Source organism: Nothobranchius furzeri, chromosome 4, assembly GCF_043380555.1.
Source record: "Nothobranchius furzeri strain GRZ-AD chromosome 4, NfurGRZ-RIMD1, whole genome shotgun sequence".
Classification (NCBI taxonomy): domain Eukaryota; kingdom Metazoa; phylum Chordata; class Actinopteri; order Cyprinodontiformes; family Nothobranchiidae; genus Nothobranchius; species Nothobranchius furzeri.
The window spans coordinates 73,205,332-73,227,835 of NC_091744.1; the positions used below are offsets into that span (position 1 = coordinate 73,205,332).

Sequence of the window (22,504 nt, forward strand, 5' to 3'; positions counted from 1 at the left end):
ACTTCCAGCTTATCGCTGACAGGTAAAACTGTTTACTTTTACTCCCCCCCACCTGTTTCCGTTTTGAGACGTCTCTGATTCTCATCTTGCTGCAGTTCTCCTCCCTCCTCTTCTCCCTCCTACCTCACCTCCTCCTCTCACTGTCACTGCGCTTCCCACACAGAGTTGGGTGTTTTTACACCCTCACCCTCCTCTAGTCTTATTCTTTCTTCTCAAGACACAATGAGATTAACAGCACTGTGTGTGTGTGGGACCCTGCTGGCCTTCTCGAGCCTCCCTTGGATCAGAGCCGAGGAAGGAGTCCTCCTGGGTGATTGTGGATTTGGACCCTGCGCTGCAACTTTGAAACCAGAGGGAGCATGCAGACAGGGGCAACATGGGAGCACGTGCCCGTACCTGTTAAGCCTGCCGCCACTGACTGTTCATTTGCCACATCTCAGAGAGCTGGAAGATATCATGCAGGACCTGCAGAAACTGAAGGACAGCGTTGATGAGCTGAGGAAGATGTGTGCAGGTTGTGAGAGCCACAATGACAGAAGGTGTGGAAGGCAAACAGAAAGAGAGCATGACAAGCAGACGGAAGGTAAGAGTACACGCGCAGATGTGAGGAACTGGATGAATGTGAGACCAGAGACCGAAAGAGATTTCAATCTCGAGTGTGGAAATGATGCCGTAAAGGTGGAGAAGACAGACACAGAAAAGAGGGTGATCCTGGAAGAGGAAGAAAGACACAAATGGGAAACAGACAGAAAGGGCAACAAAGGAGCTGTAAAAGAAAAAGAGAGGGAAGAAAGCCTGTCAGAAGTGAGAGCAAAGGATGGAAAACCAAAAGGAGATGGTGCAAGAGGAAAAGATGTCTCGGACCAGAAAAGGACGCCAACTGCTGGTGGAAACACGAGAACAGTCGATGTGACAAGTGAGAATGTTTTTGAGACAGATCACAGGGAGGTGGACAGAATCAAAGATGCACTTAAAGGAAACTTGAAGGGGTTTCAAGAGGATAAGCTGGAGAGCGAAGATGAAAAAAAGATACTGACTAACGTGAAAAACAAGGAGAAAACTAAAGAAGAAAGCAACATTCATGTTTGGCAAGAAGACATAAACAAAACAAGCAGAACTGAAGCCGGCGATAAAACCAAGCTGTCCGAGAATCGTGGAGATCATAGAAATGAGGAGCAAGAGGAACAGGAGGGCGAGACAAGGGAGGAAATGGAAACGGGAATAATAGTGGGCCGGAATAACGAGAACCCAAAACAGACTGAGAGCACTGGGCGCTCAGGAAAAGAGAAGACTTTAAAAGAGGGGGAGGTGGATGACAAAGACAGGGAGATTAAAGCAGAGAGTGTGCAGAGAGACGGTGATGGAGAATTATCCTCCAGAAAAACAACTGAAAGGACAGACTTTTTTCCGATCAGCCCAACTCCTCTTTCTATAACGAGATCAACTTCAAGGCTGGACCCAAGCAAAGTTACAACCTTGACATCATCTCTTCCATCACCTTCTTTCCCTAGCTTTACTTTAAGCTCAATCACAGATGTCAGTCATGAAAGCAAAGGTGTTTATGGACTAACAAAAAGCTTGAGCCACGGAGCAGGCGATACTTCTAAGACCCAAGGCACCGATGTAACAACAGCTACAGGAACAACAGCAACAACAACAACAGAGCAACCTAGCACAGGTTCACGGGGTCACGAAAGGTCAACTACAACAACTTATCAAACCTTACGTGTGACTGCATCACCAAATGTTACTGATCGCAGCCGCTGGACACCTAAAAAGAACATCAGTTCCAACATAAGGAGTGTTGAGGAATCTCCACCAGGCCCAGGACTGAAGCCTGGTCAAAAGATCAAACCCGAAATTAAGCCTGAAGCAGAACAAAAGCGCAAAAATCTAAAGAATGACCATAAACCTAACCAAGCTCCCATTCCTGACAAGAAAACGAAATACAATCAAAAGCAGAAGTCTGCTCCTCACAAACCTACATCTGAGAAACCTAAAACTGGCAGGGACCCAAAACAAACCCACATTACCAAACCCAATCGAAGGGCTCCTCCTTATATTTTAGTACCCAATAAAAACCAGAAAAACAATTTAACACGCCAACATGACCTGACGCTTCGAAACAAGCTACAGTTTCATAAACCAAAACCTCCTCAAAGGCCTCCAACTTCTGTTCAAATCCCTCAGCCTGTAAACTCAACACATTCAGAGGGACATCCTTTAGGCAACAAAGACCTCGAGTCAGATAAAACTCCAGATGTTGATCAAAACTCAAAACCTGAGAAAAAATTAATTCATCCTTTTAAAACAAACAAGCCTGACCAAAAGAAAAAAACTGAGAAAACACTGGAAAGTGAAGAAAAAACAAAACTGGATGACAAGACTGAACAAATCTCCAGTTCTGCACAAAGGACATCAACGAGAACTGAAACAGAACATTTGACACCAAAACCAAATCAAAAGCATCAAACTGAATCAGCGGAGATAACTGGTGAAAATGCTTCACAAGAACCCAAATCCAAACCAGATTCAACAGCTGGAGCTGAAGTGACACCTCACAGAGTTCATTCAACCTCCGATGGGATGAAAAATTTCAGTCAAGAAATTACAGGAATGAAGCCTGAATCTAATAGAGAATTGGTTACATCTCAAATGAAACAAAAGCCTTTAAGTGAGTCAGTGAGAAATTCTGATAAAAATCATTCACAGAAGTCTGAATCGAAGCCAGGTTTGAAACTTGGACAAAAATTGATTTCTGGTCGAGTTAATGCAACTTCTGATCAGATAAATCACTCTAGCCAGGCAATTGCTGAAATTAAACACAATCTCAATCCCACCAAAGCGCCTAAAGGTGAAACTGTTTCATCAAAACCTGACCAAAAGCTTTTGGGTGCGAACAAATCTGTTGAAAATCCCTCACAGGTGGCTAAATCTATACGAGATTTAACGCCTGAACAGAAAATAACAATTAGCAGAGTTCATGAGACCTCTGATCAGATGAATCAGGCCAGCATGGAAACTACAGAAATTAAGCATAAACCTGAACGCATCCAAGAGCCTGGATCTAAAAGGGAAACAGCTACATCCAAACCTAATGAAAAGCATTCAGCAGATAATGTGGAAACATCTGATGGAAATCCCATCCAGGAGCCTGGATATCAAGTTAATGCAACTCCTGATAGTATTCCTGAATCAAATAAAACAATTCTAGACATTAAAGTTGAAAAGGAAACAACTCCATCTAAACCCAATGGAAAGCCTCTAACAATAGACACATCTATTCAAAGTCTTTTACTTGAACCTACATTTATTCCAGAATTAATGCCTGAAAAGAAAATTACATCTGATGAAGTTAATGCCTCTTCTGGTCAGACTAATGAATCTACTCAGGGGGTGATTGGAAAACAACCTAAACCCAGCCACCAGCCTGAATCTGAAAGTGATACAACTACATCTCAACCTGATCATGTGTTTTCAACTGAGTCTGTGAAAAGATCAGAGAAATATTCCTACAAGGAGCCAGAATCCAATACAGACATGCAGTCAGGACAGAAAATCACACTTGATCAAGTCAATGCGACCTTCAATCAGATGAATACATCTAAACAGGAAATCCCCAAAATTAAACACAAACCCAAGTTGGTTCAAAAGCCTGAATCTAAAAATGAAGCAGTAACATCAAAACCTGATCTGAAACTTTTAACAGTGGAAATGACTGATGAAAATTCTTTGAAGGAGCAGGAATTCAATCCAGACATTAAATCTGAAAAGAGACCGCCTTTTGATCAAGTTAACAGAACCTCTGGTCAAATGAATAAACCGATCCAAGAAAGACCTGATCAGATGAATAAACCGATCCAAGAAAGACCTGATCAGATTAAGAAATCGATCCAAGAAAGACCTGATCAGATGAACAAATCGATCCAAGAAAGACCTGATCAGATTAAGAAATCGATCCAAGAAAGACCTGATCAGATTAAGAAATCGATCCAAGAAAGACCTGATCAGATGAATAAATCGATCCAAGAAAGACCTGATCAGATTAATACATTGATCCAAGAAAGACCTGATCAGATAAACAAATCGATCCAAGAAAGACCTGATCAGATGAATAAACCGATCCAAGAAAGACCTGATCAGATGAATAAACCGATCCAAGAAAGACCTGATCAGATTAAGAAATCGATCCAAGAAAGACCTGATCAGATGAACAAATCGATCCAAGAAAGACCTGATCAGATTAAGAAATCGATCCAAGAAAGACCTGATCAGATGAACAAATCGATCCAAGAAAGACCAGATCAGATTAAGAAATCGATCCAAGAAAGACCTGATCAGATTAAGAAATCGATCCAAGAAAGACCTGATCAGATGAATAAATCGATCCAAGAAAGACCTGATCAGATTAATACATTGATCCAAGAAAGACCTGATCAGATAAACAAATCGATCCAAGAAAGACCTGATCAGATGAACAAATCGATCCAAGAAAGACCTGATCAGATGAATAAACCGATCCAAGAAAGACCAGATCAGATTAAGAAATCGATCCAAGAAAGACCTGATCAGATTAAGAAATCGATCCAAGAAAGACCTGATCAGATGAATAAATCGATCCAAGAAAGACCTGATCAGATTAATACATTGATCCAAGAAAGACCTGATCAGATGAATAAATCGATCCAAGAAAGACCTGATCAGATGAACAAATCGATCCAAGAAAGACCTGATCAGATGAATAAACCGATCCAAGAAAGACCTGATCAGATTAAGAAATCGATCCAAGAAAGACCTGATCAGATTAAGAAATCGATCCAAGAAAGACCTGATCAGATGAATAAATCGATCCAAGAAAGACCTGATCAGATTAATACATTGATCCAAGAAAGACCTGATCAGATGAACAAATCGATCCAAGAAAGACCTAATCAGATTAATACATTGATCCAAGAAAGACCTGATCAGATGAACAAATCGATCCAAGAAAGACCTGATCAGATGAATAAACCGATCCAAGAAAGACCTGATCAGATGAACAAATCGATCCAAGAAAGACCTGATCAGATTAAGAAATCGATCCAAGAAAGACCTGATCAGATTAATACATTGATCCAAGAAAGACCTGATCAGATGAATAAATCGATCCAAGAAAGACCTGATCAGATTAATACATTGATCCAAGAAAGACCTGATCAGATGAATAAATCGATCCAAGAAAGACCTGATCAGATGAACAAATCGATCCAAGAAAGACCTAATCAGATTAAGAAATCGATCCAAGGAAAACCTGACCAGATTAGTACATCGATCCAAGAAAGACCTGATAAGATGAACAAATCCATCCAAGAAAGACCTGATCAGATCAACAAATCCATCCAAGAAAGACCTGATCAGATCAACAAATCCATCCAAGAAAGACCTGATCAGATCAACAAATCCATCCAAGAAAGACCTGATCAGATGAACAAATCCATCCAAGAAAGACCTGATCAGATGAATAAATTCATCCAAGAAAGACCTGATCAGATTAATACATTGATCCAAGAAAGAACTGATCAGATTAATACATTGATCCAAGAAAGAACTGATCAGATAAACAAATCGATCCAAGGAAGACCTGATCAGATGAATAAATCCATCCAAGGAAGACCTGATCATATGAATAAATCCATCCAAGGAAGACCTGATCAGATGAATAAATCCATCCAAGGAAGACCAACAATTAAATACAGACCTAAACCTATCCCAAAGCCTGAATCTAAAAGTAAAACAGCAACACCAAAACACAAGCAAAAGCCTTTAACCAAGTTTGTGGGTTGCTCAGATCAAATTCCTCCACATACACCCAAATTTAATCCAGATTTAACACCTGGACAAAAGATTACATCTGATCGAGGTACTGTTGTGCCTGATCAGATTAATAAACCCAGGCTGGAAATCAAAATTAAAACCAAACCTAAACCATCCCAGGAGCCTAAATTTGAGAGTGAAACAGCTACATCAAAGCCTTTAGCCGAATTTGTGGATGGATCTGAAGAAATTCCATCAAATGAACCCAAATTGAATCTAGATTTAACACCTGAACAAAAATTTCAATCTAATTTAATTAATGGTACGTCTGATCAGATTGATAAACCCAGTCAGGAAATCAAACAACAACTTAAGTCTACCCAAGACCCTGAATCTAAAAGTGAAACTGCTTCATCAAGAAATGACCAGAAGACAGTCACCACTCACAAATTACAAAAAGTTATATCCAATCAAGAGTTAACATCTGGACAAACACCTGCCTCTGGTCAAAATCCTAAACATGTTCATGTTTCTAGCATTAACAAAAGACCTAAACCTGGTTCAGAACCAAATCTTCCTCCAAAACATCCAAAGGCTGAGATGGGTTTAAAGCATAAACCAGATACAGACCCTATGACAGTCCTCACACCACAAACTAACTCTAGCCTTAGAACACCCAGACCAGGCCAAAAACTCAACCTAAAGCCTGTATCTCTATATGAAAAAATTCCAACACCAGAGTCCAACAGAACCTCCAAACCAAGGCCTCCCTTTCGGTTCAGACCACCATCCAGACACATTGGCAAGCCAGGACCAAAACTCATTCAAAGGCCAAAACAACCAATACAACCAGCACCAAGTCCAAAGACAAAAACAGCTCTACACCCATCCAAAACCAACGGGCTCCCTTCAGAAAACATCCCAAACTCCCAAACTGATGTGAAATCTCCATCTGACCTTGGAAAACTGATTGCTGAAGTGACTCATTCCCCAAGAGAGACATCCAGCAACAGCACAAGAAAAACCCACATGTTGGGTCCAAAGACCTCTAACAGCTTGAACGCTGAACACCTCCCTCACCCTTACACAAACGCAGAAGACATCATGTTGAGTCCAAACAGCAGGACTGCGTCTGATCTGAGGCCACAAACAGCCAGTCAGCCACCCTCTATCCCAATGACAACAAGACCAAACACAGTCTCCAGTGGGATGCTCCGTCATGTTTTCACTAGCACCAATCCAGGACCCACGCAACAAAGTCCAGTTCCAAAATCTGACTCCCTCATAGAGACTAAAATCCTTCATTATGTGAAGGAGACTGCACCTGAAACCACAGTCCTCAGAAGTTTGGATTCTACCTTCACACCCAGCTCTGACCTGAGGTCAGAGGCCTCCACAACCTCTGACCCCAAGCCCTTTGCTGCACAGCCATCCACTCCCAGTGCACGAGAGCTAAGGGTGAAAATTAACCAGGTGGCGGCTTTTGTCAACAACAGCCTGAATCCTAATGGGAGACTGGGAGGTGGACTTCCAAAGGAGCGCCCTGAGGGGTCCCAGAGTGGCAGCCTGCCTGGCAGGATCAATGGAAGGCTCCCAACATCTGTATCATCTAAAGGTAAGAGAGCATGTTCAAGTTTCTGCAATTATTTCCTTTGTTTCCATCAGAAAACTAACAAAACAACACAAATTAATTAGGCTCTGAAAAAAACAACAAAATAATTAATCAGCTGCTTCACAGGAACAATTTGAAGTCAGTTATCTGCATGCATCAAGATAATTAGGTGAGGGATGTTGAAAACCCTCTTGGCAAATTAATGAAAGCATTTCAAGTGCACACAATAAACTTATATGATCCCCACATAATAATTAAAAAAATGATTGTGTGGTCTGAGATCATCTTCATGCCATACATCATGGCTATCATCTGTCAAAGGAAGAATCTGCATGTGGGTGCAAAATGTGTAGCTCTGCATGACGGTAGTGAAGCTAAAACCACAAAAATGTAGGAAACAACAGCTTTAAAACATCCTTGTGATGAATTATTGACTTTATATATTAATTTATTTACTCATCACTAACACGATTAAAGTAAATGATAGGAGTGTCCTGCTAATCTTACAATGACAGGAGAAAATGTTCTATTTTCTCAATCACATCGACTTAATTTAAGTTATGTTACTAAATGTATGTATTTAAATGTTTACAATTGATTTGTCTTATAATTACACTGAAGGTCCACCTCTAACATCTCTGACCTTTTGCATCTGTATGACCTCATTCCAACAACTGTTATGGTTACATTCAAGCTGCAATAGGATTTTAAGCCTTGGGCTCACCAGAGGCAGACGTGCTGCTCTGCGCCCGCACTTGCGCCGCATCCGCACAGCGTCTGTGCCGTCATTTTACATAGATGCCATTATAGTTGATGAGAGTGGCTACATGGGGAGCGCCGCTTCTCAGAAGAGCTGTTCCGACGCACCATAGATAGGCGCGAGTTCTATGTTTACAACATTGTGGAGTACTCAACAAACATTACGGCGTGGTACGGCACTATACTATACTATACAGTACTATAGGGAGCCTAAGTCACGCTCATTTACATGGGACCATGGGTCCACGAAAGAACGAAAAAAGTAATGCAATCAATGAGGCCAAAAACGCTATTTTCTAATTCTGCTTGTTATGTGCCGTGGATTTCACTTACGATGTCCGTGAATTTTAAGAAGCATTTTGATACCAAGAACGCACTTATTTTAGAATGGGGAAACATTATTTTAGGTTCTGTGTGAAAATAAGTCCAGGACTACAAATGCACTTCATGAAAGTGACGTCCTCGAATTATACACAGAGAAAAACAGAAGGAAAATGGCTGTAAGTTCAGCGAGCCTCAAATTCTTCCTTCGGGAGGAAAGAGCCACCATAAATCTGACCATTTGATAAGTAGCAGCTACACTGGGGCAGAGGAGATTCTAATGTGATATATGCGACGTGCCAATGTCTTGTTTGTAGTCATGCTAATTACGAACTTTTACAAGCTGATAAATCTCAAAGTACGTGACAGGCAAGGTAAAAACACACATCATTAGTTTTCATCTACAACATATGTGCGATCAAGGGCGTAAGGCAAAGTGGATTAGAAAATAGCTCTTTTAGCCCCGTTGACTTGCATCAATTTTTTCGTTCTTCCGGGGACCCATGAGCCGACCAGAAAGGGAGGAGACTTAGGCTCCCTATAGATCTTAAAATATTCTGATAAACAAGGCATTTAGCCATTTTTAATGAACTAGTCTCTGTAAATGACGGCCAGTCTGATCACGCATCAATAGAGTAACTTCCAGCTTCCTGTTCCAAGTGTCTCACGTGATGTTGTGACTATCGCGAAACTTCCCAAGAAGCGCTCGATGGCACGTTCTTTGTGATCATTTGACTTCTCAAAACCACGACGTGACAGCACGTCTGCCTCCGGTGTGCCCCAGGATTTAGACAAAAAAAAAAGACTACAAACATGCTTTTAAGTATTTCCAGTTTTTGTGATTACAGCAATAGAAATTAGATTAGAACTGTTAGATACAAGTTTTTCAATAATTAACTGCAACTGGATGGTCCAATCGTTGGTTTCGGACAAGCTGTGTTAACGATGGAAGTTTTTAGACAAATGCCAGAGAACCACTTTGTTTATTTTTCCCTCTACAAAATATGTTAGTGTGACAGTGAGTGTCCTGTCAGTGTCCCGTTTGATCACGCACCCTGGCTACTTGGCCAAGGGGATGTCCCTTTGGCTGACTGGTTAGCGTGCATGACTCTCCTTGGAGTCTGGGCATCAAATCCCGCCCGGGCCCTCGTTTCTCCACCTTGCCACATTTGGCGTCACGAACAGGATCCATGTAGTACTGTCAAATAGGTCCATGGATGTGAAATTTGTTGCACTCTGCACGGGAGCACGAGGACGTGCTTGTGGAAGGGGGGGGGGGGGGGGGGGTAGAGATGTGACAGTGTGAGCATCCTGTCACTGTGTCCCAATTGATCATGCGCCATGGCTACTTGGCCAAGGGGATGTCCCTTTGGTTGACTGGTAAGTGCACGTGACTCATCTGGGAGTCTAGGGATCGAATCCCACCCGGGTGTCAGAACCAGAACCAGAACCTGGAGTGAATCGGACCCAAGAACTCAGCCAACACCAGAATAAAGCAGTAATAGTTCTTTATTGATGAGGATTTATTGCTCTGTCCCAGATGCTGAGCACAGGAACCGTTTGCTGGACTGCTGACAGTTTCCTGACGAGCAGCAACATAAACAGAGCAGATGGTTAGTAATCTCCATGGGAGGACAATCCAGGGGGCATGGTCATGAGTACAGTCCAGGTGGGTACACAGGGGTCAGATATCAGGAAGGCACCAAGGTCCAGCAGGCAGAGAGGAATCAGAGAGGAGGCAGGGGTCGATAGCTGGGAAATCCAGGTCTGTGGGACTTAGCAGGCAAAGGCAGGAGTCCTGGGAGCAGAAACAGGGTCAAAAAATGTAGACATGCTTGGCTTGGTAAAGGCTGGATTTTGTCTGCAAGAGCTTCAGATAATCTGGCACAGAGTAGAGGTTGGAGGAAGCTTATGTCCAGAATGACACAGGTGGAAATGATTAGACAGACCATCATCAAGCAACAGGTGAGCATAGCTAGGTGGGGCACAGCAATGCAGAGAGGCAGGATGACTGAAGATCATGACACCGGACCCTTGTTTCTCCACCTTGCCACATTAGAATGTTGTTAAGCAGTAAGAGAAAATGTTTTAAGCTAGCTTGTTTTACAGATTTGCCATTGCAGCTTGTCTATCTCAGTAACAACATGAAAATATTCATCTCAGAATAACTTTTCATTTAAAGAAAAATGCATTCACATGCTGTGGTTTCACACCTTTCATTAAGTGAAAATATCACAAAAGAAATCAATCTACTTATGTCCTATTTAAGCACAAGGGTGGGCACAGGGGGGGGGTCTAAGCTGTCATCACTCTCCTTAGAACTGCCCCTGTCTATGTCCTTTTTAAATGGATTTTTTCCTCACAGTACCCAGAGATTGCTCGGACCTCCTGCTGAGAGGAAAAACTACAAGCGGGGTTTACCTGGTGACCCCCGACCTCCGGAGCAGAAGCTTCCCGGTGTTCTGTGACATGGTGCTGGGTGGAGGAGGGTGGACCCTCCTGCAGAGCCGACAGGATGGCAGCGTCAGCTTCAACCGCACCTGGATGGAGTACCAGACCGGCTTCGGAGTGCTGGATGGAGGAGAGTTCTGGTTAGGCAACAACATGATCCACCTGCTCACCCGCGACAGGGACATGATGCTGCGAGTGGAGCTGGAGGATTTTGATGGAGTGACGGGATTCGCGCAGTACGAGCTGTTCAGGGTGGCCGGTGAGCGGCTGCGCTACAGGCTGACAGTAGACGGTTACTCTGGAACAGCAGGTGATGCTCTGCGCTTCAGCAAGAGATACGACCACAACAACAGGGCGTTCACCACTCCGGACAGGGACCACGACCGCTATCCGTCTGGGAACTGCGGGGCCTATTACAGCTCCGGGTGGTGGTTTGATGCCTGCATGGCTGCAAACCTCAACGGGAGATATTATAATGGGAAATATAGAGGAGTCCGGGATGGGATCTTCTGGGGTACCTGGTATAATATATCAGAGGAGTACTACCCCACTAATGAGAGACTGTCTTTTAAGTCAGTCAGGATGATGATCAGACCTAAAGCCTTTATGCAATAAGCTGCGACTCCCTTTCAGGGCAATAACCAAAAATAAAACTATAAAATGAATCTGTTAATAAATATTTTATTCTTAACTCACGTATTATTAATTTTCAACACAATGCTGCCCCCTTCTGGCATTTAAATTGGGAAAGTTGAACTGAAAGGACTGATTATGTAAATAATTTGCTTGTTTTGTGTCTTTTATAATAATTTTAAAGCGGAATTGTTGTTGAGTTTAAAATGTGAGACAAGCTATTTTTCTAGCTGTATGAAGTGAAAATCTGACGGGTTTGTGGCAACAATTATTTGGCGGCCAGTTGATTTTTAAATATGATTCAATATAATTATTGTTTGGAAGACAAATAAAAACAACATTAAATTAATGTCTGCATTTTTTCAATTTATTAAACTATATTTAAAAACTGATAGTGAAAAAGCAAATACTCAAATTCCCAAAACGCTTCGCTTAAACATGACGTCACATACTGTTTCGGATGATTGGTTAAGAGCAGACAAAAGGCGGAGCCAAACTTACACAAACATGTACATCCGGTGTGTCAAGTTTCTGATAATGGACTAAATCCAAGTGTGAGTGGTTTTGATCTGAAGGAATAGTATATGGTTCCCACTATATAATGAATAATTGTCGATAAATGCATAAAAAAGGGTTATGACGTAACTAATTGTTGATGATGCTAACAGTCTTAACAATTTGTGTTTTGATTAAGTAACAAGAAAACGTGGTCAAACAAACGTTCGTGTGTATACGTTTATGTATATATGTCGATGGTTTAGGTACAGATTTAAAAAAACAGAAGACTCGTGGATAACTAAAATAAGAACTGAGGTTATTATGCTCCCAAACAATCTCTACTAATTTAGTTAATGTGAAGAGGAATAATATTAATTTAAAACGTATTTAAGTAGACAATTAACAGATATGTTGTGATTCTCGCACATTTAGCAATAGAAATACCTGATTCTAATGATAGGACTGAGCTTTTATTTTGAAAACTAACCGGATGTTCATGTTTCTTGTAGTAAACACCTGTAACCGGACACGGCTACGTGACAGCGTGTTCAGCTCATGTTATCAGCGGTAGTTTGAGTAGTTCTCCTTCACCAACAGAGATGTTTTGGACATCAGCAGCTCAACGAGGATCGCTGGGGCTCCATCGCTGCTGGTCCCACAAGTGTCTCACAGCTCCCCGGTGCCCTTTGATCACTTTACGGTCCTTCTGCTCCGGTTCTGTCCCCGAAACGTCACCGACGCACAATGAGTCTCCTCTGCAGCAGTGGGCTCTGTCCGTCAGCCCCTTCACCACCGTGAGGGCCAAGCTAGGCTGCAGCATCACCGTCCACCCGCTGGACCCACATGCTTACCCAGAGGCTGACCGAGCCTTCATCACGGTGCTCAGGTCAGACGGCGACCAAAACGTCGCTCTGGGCCAGTTACAGGTCCACTACGATGATCGGAGCAAAGTGCTGATGATCTCAGCTAAAAAGGTAAACAGTGACGTAACGATAAAGATGGACGCACCTATCAAAAGCAGTGAGTTGGCTTCTAAACCCCTCAGCACAGCACATGTCATTATTAAATTCACTTTTTAATTATGTTCGTTTTTGCCAGATATCTTCATCACTGCTGAAGGAAAAGGTAATGTACAGGTGAAGAGGATGGAGTGCGACATCTGTAAAGTGCAAACTCAACAGGGAAATTGTTTACTTCATTCTATTAAGGTTGGTGAGTCTAACATGTGTCTGTGCAGACTGCAACCCTCTAAATTATGGGTGTACTAGCAAAGCAGTCAAGAATTTATTAGTTATATTATATAACTATTTAAAAATGTTATGTATAAAATTCTGTTATAAAATATTTCAGAATATTAAAGCAACAAATTAGTCAAATTCAGAATTGTTGCCTAATAAAACAGAGGGAAATCATTTTATCCTAAAAATGTGTTTTTCGTTACATTTGTCTTAGTTGTTGTATGTAAACATAACAGCAAAAGCACGGACATAAATTTAATTTGTAATAAAAAGTAATCAGTTCTTCTAATGTTTTAATTATTGTACTTTAGAGTCATCAGGTCGAGGTACAGGCTCATGGAGGACATGTTACAGGTGTGGGAACTATCCATGGAAATGTGAACATCAGCACAAGAGGCGATGGTGTAAGTACAGCTGAATTACAACACCCTGATCTTATTCTCAGCTGTCATTAGAGGGCAGCAGCAGCTTGATGCACTTTTCATCATAACTGATTCTTTTTTATCTCTGCTGTTTTTGATGTCGGCAGATAGCTGAGAAAAAAATGTACAATTATTCATCTGTTTGCTTTCAAGCCATTTTTTTTGTGCAGGTGGTGAATGTCAGGAAGCTCCAGGGCACCACTATGAATGTTTCAACTGAACACGGACTGCTGAAGGTCAGAGCCATCTATGCTGAGTCCAGCTGTGTCTCCTCCAGCTCTGGGAGAGTGGAACTGGGGCATGTACACGGTGAGCAAACATCTGCATCCATGTCTCACCTCTAGGACGCCTTTATCCTGATTCATAGCCAGCAGGTGGCGTGTGCTACTTCTGAACTCTGTGCAGACGGAGGAAGTTATATTCAGAAAGTTCTGATTGGCACACTCAAGTGAACGTTTACAAAAAAAGAGCAATGCACACATGCTTGTTATTAAAATGTTTTATTTGATTGTTAGTATTTTTTGCAGTGTGTGATATTTTTGGGTGACAACTTTATTTAAGAGCATTTATGGCTGCCGTTGTGCTTTATTTCACAAGGAAAGCTGTTGCTTTTAAGTAAATTCTTGTGCACACATGCTTCATGTTAGGTTGTTTGGTAAAGCTAGATCATGGTACATACAGAACTCTGGGCTCAGATCCAAGGACGGTTGATTTAAATGCAATGTGGTCTCAATTTAACACACATCTTCCAACTATTTTGTTTTACGATAAGCCAAAACGGCCAGTTAGCTTTAAAAGATGAAATCTTTGATCGCAAAGGCAAACAGCTCTGTGATGTAAAATAATAAAAATAGTGTCATCCTTTAGGAATTTAAATTTTTTCCTGATACAAATGAGCCTCATATCACTAAACACACGGAGACATCTTCACCTCAGCTGTGCAGGATTGGAATTTTCTTTGTCTGATGATAAAGTTTCGGGTTCTAGTTGAAAATGTGACATGTCACTAACTAAGCCCGATGTTGTGCTTTCTTTGGTTACAGGGAACCTTACAGTGGAGAATGCGTGTGGAGACACTGTTATTGGTAAGCAGGCTGGTTGACTGCATGGCGACCCCCACCTGTGTGGATTTTATCAGAAGCTGGTAGAAAAATAAAAACACCTGAAACGTTGCTTTGCAGATGGTTCCAATAGCTTCCTGAAGGTTTCCTCTAACAGCGGAGACATTGATGTTTATGTGGGAGACGGTGGTGCTGCTGAACTCTACAGTCAGGAAGGTAAGTAGCTAATGTAACACGCCTGTCACCTTTTTTTTGTTCTGATGCATCTTTTGTATGATTGTTTCATTTGATTAATTGTTTTTGCAGGAGATGTGAGTGTGCGTGTCCCGTCCTCGTTAAGAGCTGGTGTGGATCTTTGTGGAGCGTCGGTGGATATTAGCCCGGAGGTAGTTCTGCACGGAGTAGAAAACAACACCACTGACAGCTGCACTACAATCTCTGGTAAGCTATTGCGCTCATTACGTGACATCACTGTGATAAAATTACACAAGTTTAAACTTTCAACAAGTAAATGATCACAGAACGTTGTGTTCCTTTTCTTTTTCTTCTCTGCTCTGTGTTTCTCTCAGGCTGTTTGAATGAAGAGTCACCAGTAGAGCGGCGGATCAAAGCTCAGGCAGACAGAGGTTCTGTCAAACTCAGGACACAAAGCTGGTTTGAGTCCTTGAATCTGGGATCATAATGATGCTATTTATCCAATAATTTAAGTTTGTACTCAGGATGTATTTTTATTATAAATAAAGTGCCCTACACACGGATCCCACTGAGTCTGGGAAACTGCTACAGGCTCTTAGCTCAGGTGTCAGATCAAGTGTAGCATAAAAACAGGTTGTTCATGTTTTTTTGGGTGGCTGAAGCGTGTGAAAGTCTCAAACAGCATTTAGACTTTTGCATTTCATTTGTTTAATTGTACAATGGAGCTCTATTTGATGAATTTAATCATTTATACATACTTTGCCATAAATATTTAAAATGTTCTTAGGCATAAATTTTTTTTATTAGCGTCCGTTGTGCTTATTCCCTGTTGTGAACACACCCGAGTTGCATGTAAATAATAAAAATGAAGTAGTTGTAAAGTAAACTTTCAGGTCTGTATTCTTTCTTTCAGATGTGGAACTCTGAAAAACCAGTTTGATTTAATAATATTATTTCTGAATATAATTGGTCACTGTGAGTTTTTCATGCACGCTGAACATGAAAATAGTCTGCATTAGCTTCTGAAACAAAATAGACAAGGAAACTCTAGTTTTTGAAATGCCTGCTAGATCTGCATAACACTCTCACTTAACATTCATGGACTCACCCATCATGACTCACGACGGGGAAGGCTTTTGTTGGTTTAGCGTCCAGGAAACGGCAGAGAACGTCTCGGCTAGTAGAACATAACCGTTAGCATTAGCAGCTCCACCACACAGAAAAACTCCTCCAGGCTTGTGTTATGTGTAGAGATAAAACATCCACGTTGCAAGTCAGTGGTAGAGTCATGTTGCTGTTATCCAATCCGAGGCGAGATGTCCAAATCCAGGAAATAAGACTCTTAACCCTGCTGCGTTTTGCCACTCTCTGCTGCTGCAGACTTGTCTGTGCTGATCCAAGCGCTTCTGTATTGGATAAACAAGTTTCCCCACACCTATAACAATTTTGCAGAAAAACAAATAAATAGATTTCAGTGGTTTGTGATTCCTGCCTTACCTTTACAAATGTTATTTAGGTCTGTTTATATCCAAATGGGCAAACACAACTTGACAGTTAATGAGTGCATTAAAAGCAGACCTCTGCAGTGAAATCAAAAGACTCTGAAGGCTCCATCAGACACAGCTGTAAACACCACTAAATGAGAAATGTCCGTGTGAAAATATAAATCAAGAAAACCTATTTTCATCTTCACACATAGATCAGGAGAAAGTAAAACTACTTCTTTGGAATAGCTAATTATTTTTTGTTCTTGATGTTCTATCCAAAGGACTAACATAAATGCACTAAAATATCTAAAAATACAGTTTTGGGGTAAAATATTTGTACATCAAAGTCAACATCTATGATGTTTTATGCACTCAGCAAGCACTAGCTTCTTCAGATGTGTTCTAAGTGTAGCCATTCCCTAAAAGTAAAAACACTTTTATACAGACTGCTCTCCATCTTGGCAAGTTAAATTTACTTCAGAAGTGTCTAACAACAGGAGTAAAAGTACCTGGTCTTGGATGTTACAACCAGTGATGACAAGAGTAGGGATGGAGCTGACACTCAGCCTCTTGCAGTCACTCAAAGCGTTTCTTGGCACCACTGATGCATGAAATAAGAGCTACAAAGTAATGTAATGAAGATTTGGTTTAGTGGTGACATTGGGATAAGAAATGTTCTGGTTAAGAGTCATACTACTTACCTTTTTTGAGGTCATCTTGTCAGTTGTGTGATTCTGGCTGAGTCAACATCGCTCACCCTGAAACATTAAATACAGGGTTGATATTTGCTGCGAGCACAGGTGCACACCTGTTGCAGAACGAGATGTCCAGGTGCATGAGGTGTTGGAGGATTTTCACGAATCTTAGGCTGTCATCAGTCATTCTCGGGCATTCTGCAGCGTGTAGTCTGCAGGTCTGGTGCACAGGGATTTCCAGCTGACGTTGCTCAGCTTGTTGTTACGTAAAGCACACATGATGGAATAAATAGATCAATGTTCCTTCTTTTCACGTGTTTAAGAAAAAAAAAGCAACAGGGTGTAAACAGATCTTACCCTCTACTAAAAGCTGTTAGACTGGCTGTTTCTGCAATGGTGTTAAGAGAAATGTCAGAGAGAGGAGAAGAGAGAGAGAGAGAGAGAGAGAGAGAGAGAGAGAGAGAGAGAGAGAGAGAGAGAGAGAGAGAGAGAGAGAGAGAGAGAGAGAGAGAGAGAGAGAGAGAGAGAGAGAGAGAGAGAGAGAGAGAGAGAGAGAGAGAGAGAGAGAGAGAGAGAGAGAGAGAGAGAGAGAGAGAGAGAGAGGAACATCTGGAGAGTAGAGTCTGTAGGAGTAAAAAAAGTACAAAACAACATTCTGGTACAGGAAGTAAAAAAAACAGGTGAGGTGTTTACAAGCTCCTTTTGTGGATTCAAGTGTCATGCTGGCTTTTTGAAAGCTAAAATACTTTGCAAATGAAAATGAACTCACAAAAACACAGCTGCCTGACAGTGTAGGCATGTCATTGATCACGACCTCTCGGAGTAATTGGCATCCAGCTGGAATGTATCTGAAACTTCACACTCATCTGGGAGGAAATGGATAAAAACATCTGATTAACAGACCAAATCCCAGTTTTTCCATCATTCCTTACATTTTTTGGGCCTCATTAGGCTAAACCATGCATGTGAAGCCAGACTGACGCACACCCCCAGAGGGGGAGAGTGTGGTGAGTGTGTTATGTTACACAGTGTGCAAATGGTGAGGGGGTGGGTGTGGGCCAGAGGTGACTTTATAAACCCAGCCCTCCACTTGGCGACAGCCGTTTTTACTTTCCCGGATCATGAAATCTTTCCCCACTCACTCCGAGTTCTAACTCACTAGTAGGGAGACGGAGACACGAGCGGACACGTGCAAACAGGAGAGGACTCGGGACACAAAAACCAGTGATCAAGTCCACAGACGTTACTGGACTGGTTATTTACAAAACTTAAAGGACCATAAAACAAACTGACCTGAGTGCAGCTGGACAAACTGAGGTGGATGACAGAAGACACGCTTTCCTGTGGTCAGGTACTGAAAAACTTTATCTGTGACTCAAGTTCTGGAGTCTCACACCACTCTTAAGATAAATGCAAGGATAGTGTTGTTTAACTTGTTAAAGTCTTATAAAATGTAATTTTTAAATTTCAAAAATGTATCATTTGCTGTAAAATATGACATAAATAGTTAATGAAGTGATAAAAATTCAGAAAATATGAATCTTTGTTCCTCTGAATCATTACATTGACACAAACCAGACTGTTTTAGATGTTAAATACAAGCAGGAAGATGCAAATGAGAAAACAATTCTGTAAATACTAAAGGCAGAAAACTGGAGAAAGGACACGTATAATCAGACATTACTTATCTCTGAGAAACAAGTGAGACGATGAACCACAGTTTGCATTAACACTGATCATACAAAGGTTTACCTGGCTATTTCTTTTAGGGTGTCGTTTGTTACGAGTGTGCATGGAAGACTCTAGTAGGGCAGGAAGGGACAGGCCTCAGCAATTCCATCGTATCCTATTAAAGAACAGATGTTTCACTTGTTCACTTATGTTTGCATCCAATGCAATTTGCTGGCTTCCTGAGCCTAACATCAGAGAAAAAACAGAAGCAAATGTGACAAGGTGACAGGCAAATACAATACAGCTGCTAATTTTAGAGTTTTTTAAAGATAAAAAAAATACTCATTTTGCTACAATTATGAAAGTAATAATGTGATTTTCAGCCATTCCTCTAAATAACTAATATACTGATTAATTTTAATCACATGAATAATACTTGGTCTAGTTTCAAATACCTTTTATTTAAAGTTGATTTATTTTCATTAATGCTAATGCTAATGTTTACTCACCATAACACTAACTTGAGCTTCTGCAGGTTTTTGCATTCACCTAAAAATCTTTTATTATATCTATATTTCAGCTTTTAAAAATAACATAACGATTCAAGCATTTTCTTAGTGTTAAATGCTTTATTTGAATGACATTATTAAAGGTTTCTTGTCTTTTTTACTTTCTGCACAGTAAACAGCAGCTGTTTCCCATCAAAATAACTCAGCCACCGTTTGACCTTGTTACTTCTGCTTCCACCCGAGGACCTTTGACCACAAACTCCTGTTTTGGATTTAGATTTTGCTGCTAGAGAGACAACCCCTGCAAAGTCCAGGATGCGTGTGATCCTCTTCCTGAACCAAGCCTTCCTGCTCCTCCTGCTGCTCCCCTCCACCGAGATGAAAAGACCCGGGAAGGGCCGAGGCCTCAAACGTGCAAGGCAGAAACTTGCACAGGACAGGTGTGTATTTATTCTCGTTGACAATATGAATATTTCATCCTCCTGAAACTCTGATAACATTATAATTGTGTGTTTTTGCAGACTTTTGCAGATGGTAAGAGGAGTCGGGCGTCACAGCAGATCAGACAGGTTTGTGGTACCTACGTGTTCAGAGCTGTCAGAATCTGGGGAAAACTTTGTGGATTGTCAAGATCAATATCTCACCTCTATTCCTGCCTCGAACACCTGGTCCAAAGTGCCCAAGCACCTTCTTTTAGCTCGAAACAGAATCAAAGTCCTCCATGATGGAGCCTTCTCTGGCTATGAGAGTTTAATTAGTCTAGACCTTCAACAGAACCAGATCTCTCTGGTGAAGGAGCAGGCTTTTGAGGACCTAACGCAGCTCACAACCCTTCTGCTGCAACATAACCGACTGACTACACTCAGCGAAGAAGCTCTCATCTTCATTCCAAATCTTCGTTATTTGCGTTTGCACGGCAATCCCTGGAAATGCCTCTGCCCCATGGAAAGTCTCATTCGAACTCTTCAAGTTCCAAGTAACAGGAATTTTGGAAATCATGCTAGGTAAGTAATTGCACAAGTTTACCAGGTGCAGGAGTAATAACAGAGTCTCTGGATGACTGTTGATCTTTAAAAACATCTCCTCCGCTAGGTGTGCAGAGCCAATCAGTCTAAAGAACAAGAAACTGAAGAATATTAATCCTGATCTACTCTGTGAAGAGTCTCCCGGGGATCCACATGGCAACATGACAGACCCTATAGAGCCAAGTCCAATCCGCAGCAAATCAGATGCTACGACACTCTGTCACACCTACTTTTTTCCAAAAGTACAAATGGACTGCAGCAACCGAGGCGAGTTCATTTTGAAGCACCGATCCTGAGCCTAAAATCATTTGGATTCATTTGTCACACGTGGGGCTGAGAGAAATGACAGACCTGTCAGAGAGCAGATGATGAATCATCACTGCTGCATGACTGAACTTCCATTTCTCAAAAGAAGTTCACGTGGAGATGCTGAACGACACATCTGGTTTGGCGAGCGTTTTTATTCAGGGTTAACGTTGCTCTCTCTCGTAATGCTGATTAATAGGAGGTACTTCTAAAAACATTTTCTTCATATACAAACAAGATCAAGTTATTACAACAGTTTACCTCAGTGGCAGGAGACTTGAATTATGAGGCTTCAGTTTTTTTTCTCCATTTTTTTAATGCTATTGACCCCCCTACACACACACACACACACACACACACACACACACACACACACACACACACACACACACACACACACACACACACACACACACACACACACACACACACACACACACACACACACACACACACACACACACACGTAAGTAACTATCCTCTTTGTCATTAGGTCTAACTCAGGTGCCTTCAGGTATACCCGAAGATGTCGTTCAGGTCAACCTGTCCCATAATTCAATCCGACATCTTAAACCAAGAGATTTTCAGGGAGTGAGAAGTCTCAGAGTCCTTAACCTCAGCAACAACAACATGGAGCACATAGACACAGGTGGGTGTGTTCATATGCGCACACAATCATCCTTCACATGTGCACGTTTGCTCATATGTTAGTGAACATATGGAGAGACATAAACGTCAACTTGGGAACATATAAACATCTACCTCGTTTTCTAATTTTTCCTTTGAAGAGGTAGCAGGCGTCCAGCCATCTCTGTGTATACAATGTTAGCTTTATTTATGACAGCGACTGCTGAGAGAGCTGCAGATAGAAAGTAATCACCGACCTCACGTGGATCTGTTTATTTGTGACCCAGGTGAGTCCAGTCAGTTCTATTCGAAGTGGAAAAATCTTCTTTTTTTCCACTCAGGTTCACTAGCTGGGCTTTTGCATCTTCATGAGCTGGATTTGTCCAACAACAAACTGCGTTTTGTTCAGTATGGGGTTCTTGAAGACCTTTACTTCCTGTCACAGCTAAAACTGGGAGGAAATCCCTGGCTCTGTGACTACAAGTGGGTTTTTTTTCTTTTCAAGCATTTACTAAAATGTATTTAGACTCATAAAAACAATGACTAAACGCTCCTTTTTATTTCAAGCATCCACTACATGGTTTACTGGCTACGTCTACATCCAGGGGTGAAGCACTCGGGCCTGCTGTGTCACTCTCCTCTGGAACATGCCGGTGAGAGAGTGGAGAAGTACGTGCATTCCTACAACAGAGAGTGTCCTAAAGACAGACAGCTGAGCGGGCCGGATCAAGACCAAATGGATCCCGAGCTTTGGGGAAAACCGTTAGAAGCCCTGGGAGAGGTGGAGGAGGAGCTGGAGCCGAGTCCCTTGAGGGTGCCACAGAAATATCAGATAATCAGACTGTCCTGATATAAATGTTGCATCTTAAAGACTTTTTTTAATCAATTTTCACTTAATGTTGTTACATATTGTATCATGTCTCTTAATTCAAATTGTTAGAAATGCCAATATTTTAACAATTTTTATTTTATTTTTTTTACTATTTTAGCTATACATGGGTACTGAAAACAATGAAAAACTCAGATATGTTGCAGGCTGGGCCAATTTAAAGGCGTGCAGCAGCGCAGGTTGAGATGGACCACAATACTGAAATATCTGAGAAAAAAATGCATAAAATGTTCAGGATCAACATTCTGGGTGAATAAATGTCAGGGTTGAAAGACTTTTTACTCAACAGGCTACACGGTCCTCTCTCACCTC

General features: G+C 41.5%; 3 protein-coding genes and 1 long non-coding RNA gene across 5 annotated transcripts; 3 read left to right on the forward strand and 1 right to left on the reverse strand.

The window, feature by feature from the left end:
- The first annotated feature begins 140 nt into the window (after positions 1-140).
- LOC107388921 (uncharacterized) lies at positions 141-11,918 on the forward strand. Its single transcript, XM_070550402.1, has 2 exons — positions 141-7,408; positions 10,851-11,918. The coding sequence occupies exons 1-2, from the start codon at positions 223-225 to the stop codon at positions 11,549-11,551; spliced, it is 7,887 nt and encodes a 2,628-aa protein (XP_070406503.1). The 5' UTR covers positions 141-222; the 3' UTR covers positions 11,552-11,918.
- A 655-nt stretch (positions 11,919-12,573) lies between these two features.
- fam185a (family with sequence similarity 185 member A) lies at positions 12,574-15,869 on the forward strand. The gene is made up of 8 exons (XM_015964098.3): positions 12,574-13,087; positions 13,166-13,275; positions 13,617-13,709; positions 13,898-14,036; positions 14,771-14,812; positions 14,909-15,004; positions 15,095-15,229; positions 15,358-15,869. Exons 1-8 carry the CDS (start codon positions 12,667-12,669, stop codon positions 15,468-15,470), a joined length of 1,149 nt encoding a protein of 382 aa, XP_015819584.1. The 5' UTR covers positions 12,574-12,666; the 3' UTR covers positions 15,471-15,869.
- A 411-nt stretch (positions 15,870-16,280) lies between these two features.
- On the reverse strand, positions 16,281-18,077 carry LOC139069666 (uncharacterized). The gene is made up of 4 exons (XR_011520355.1): positions 17,935-18,077; positions 17,172-17,228; positions 16,980-17,090; positions 16,281-16,418 (listed from the first exon to the last, which is right to left on the reverse strand). It is a non-coding gene; the product is annotated as an uncharacterized lncRNA (long non-coding RNA).
- Positions 18,078-18,301: 224 nt separating this feature from the next.
- Positions 18,302-22,467, forward strand: LOC107388923 (leucine-rich repeat-containing protein 17). 2 transcript variants are annotated; one of them, XM_015964727.3, is made up of 7 exons: positions 18,302-18,516; positions 19,623-19,785; positions 19,867-20,349; positions 20,438-20,637; positions 21,170-21,325; positions 21,645-21,786; positions 21,871-22,467. In XM_015964727.3, exons 2-7 carry the CDS (start codon positions 19,661-19,663, stop codon positions 22,151-22,153), a joined length of 1,389 nt encoding a protein of 462 aa, XP_015820213.3. In that variant the 5' UTR covers positions 18,302-18,516; positions 19,623-19,660; the 3' UTR covers positions 22,154-22,467. The 2 variants fall into 2 exon arrangements, with proteins under 2 accessions (XP_015820213.3, XP_070406514.1); XM_070550413.1 differs by lacking the exon at positions 18,302-18,516 and having other exon boundaries at positions 19,535-19,785.
- The last annotated feature ends 37 nt before the right edge of the window (positions 22,468-22,504 follow it).

Excerpts from the sequence above, each read along its gene's own strand:
- LOC107388921 (XM_070550402.1), top strand. The coding sequence starts at position 223 with ATGAGATTAACAGCACTGTGTGTGTGTGGGACCCTGCTGGCCTTCTCG. Across the intron at positions 7,409-10,850 it reads AACATCTGTATCATCTAAAG|TACCCAGAGATTGCTCGGAC; the intron begins GTAAGAGAGCAT and ends TTTTCCTCACAG.
- LOC107388923 (XM_015964727.3), top strand. The coding sequence starts at position 19,661 with ATGCGTGTGATCCTCTTCCTGAACCAAGCCTTCCTGCTCCTCCTGCTG. Across the intron at positions 20,638-21,169 it reads AATGGACTGCAGCAACCGAG|GTCTAACTCAGGTGCCTTCA; the intron begins GCGAGTTCATTT and ends CTTTGTCATTAG. Across the intron at positions 21,326-21,644 it reads CATGGAGCACATAGACACAG|GTTCACTAGCTGGGCTTTTG; the intron begins GTGGGTGTGTTC and ends TTTTCCACTCAG.
- fam185a (XM_015964098.3), top strand. The coding sequence starts at position 12,667 with ATGTTTTGGACATCAGCAGCTCAACGAGGATCGCTGGGGCTCCATCGC. Across the intron at positions 13,088-13,165 it reads GGACGCACCTATCAAAAGCA|ATATCTTCATCACTGCTGAA; the intron begins GTGAGTTGGCTT and ends CGTTTTTGCCAG. Across the intron at positions 15,005-15,094 it reads TGAACTCTACAGTCAGGAAG|GAGATGTGAGTGTGCGTGTC; the intron begins GTAAGTAGCTAA and ends TTGTTTTTGCAG.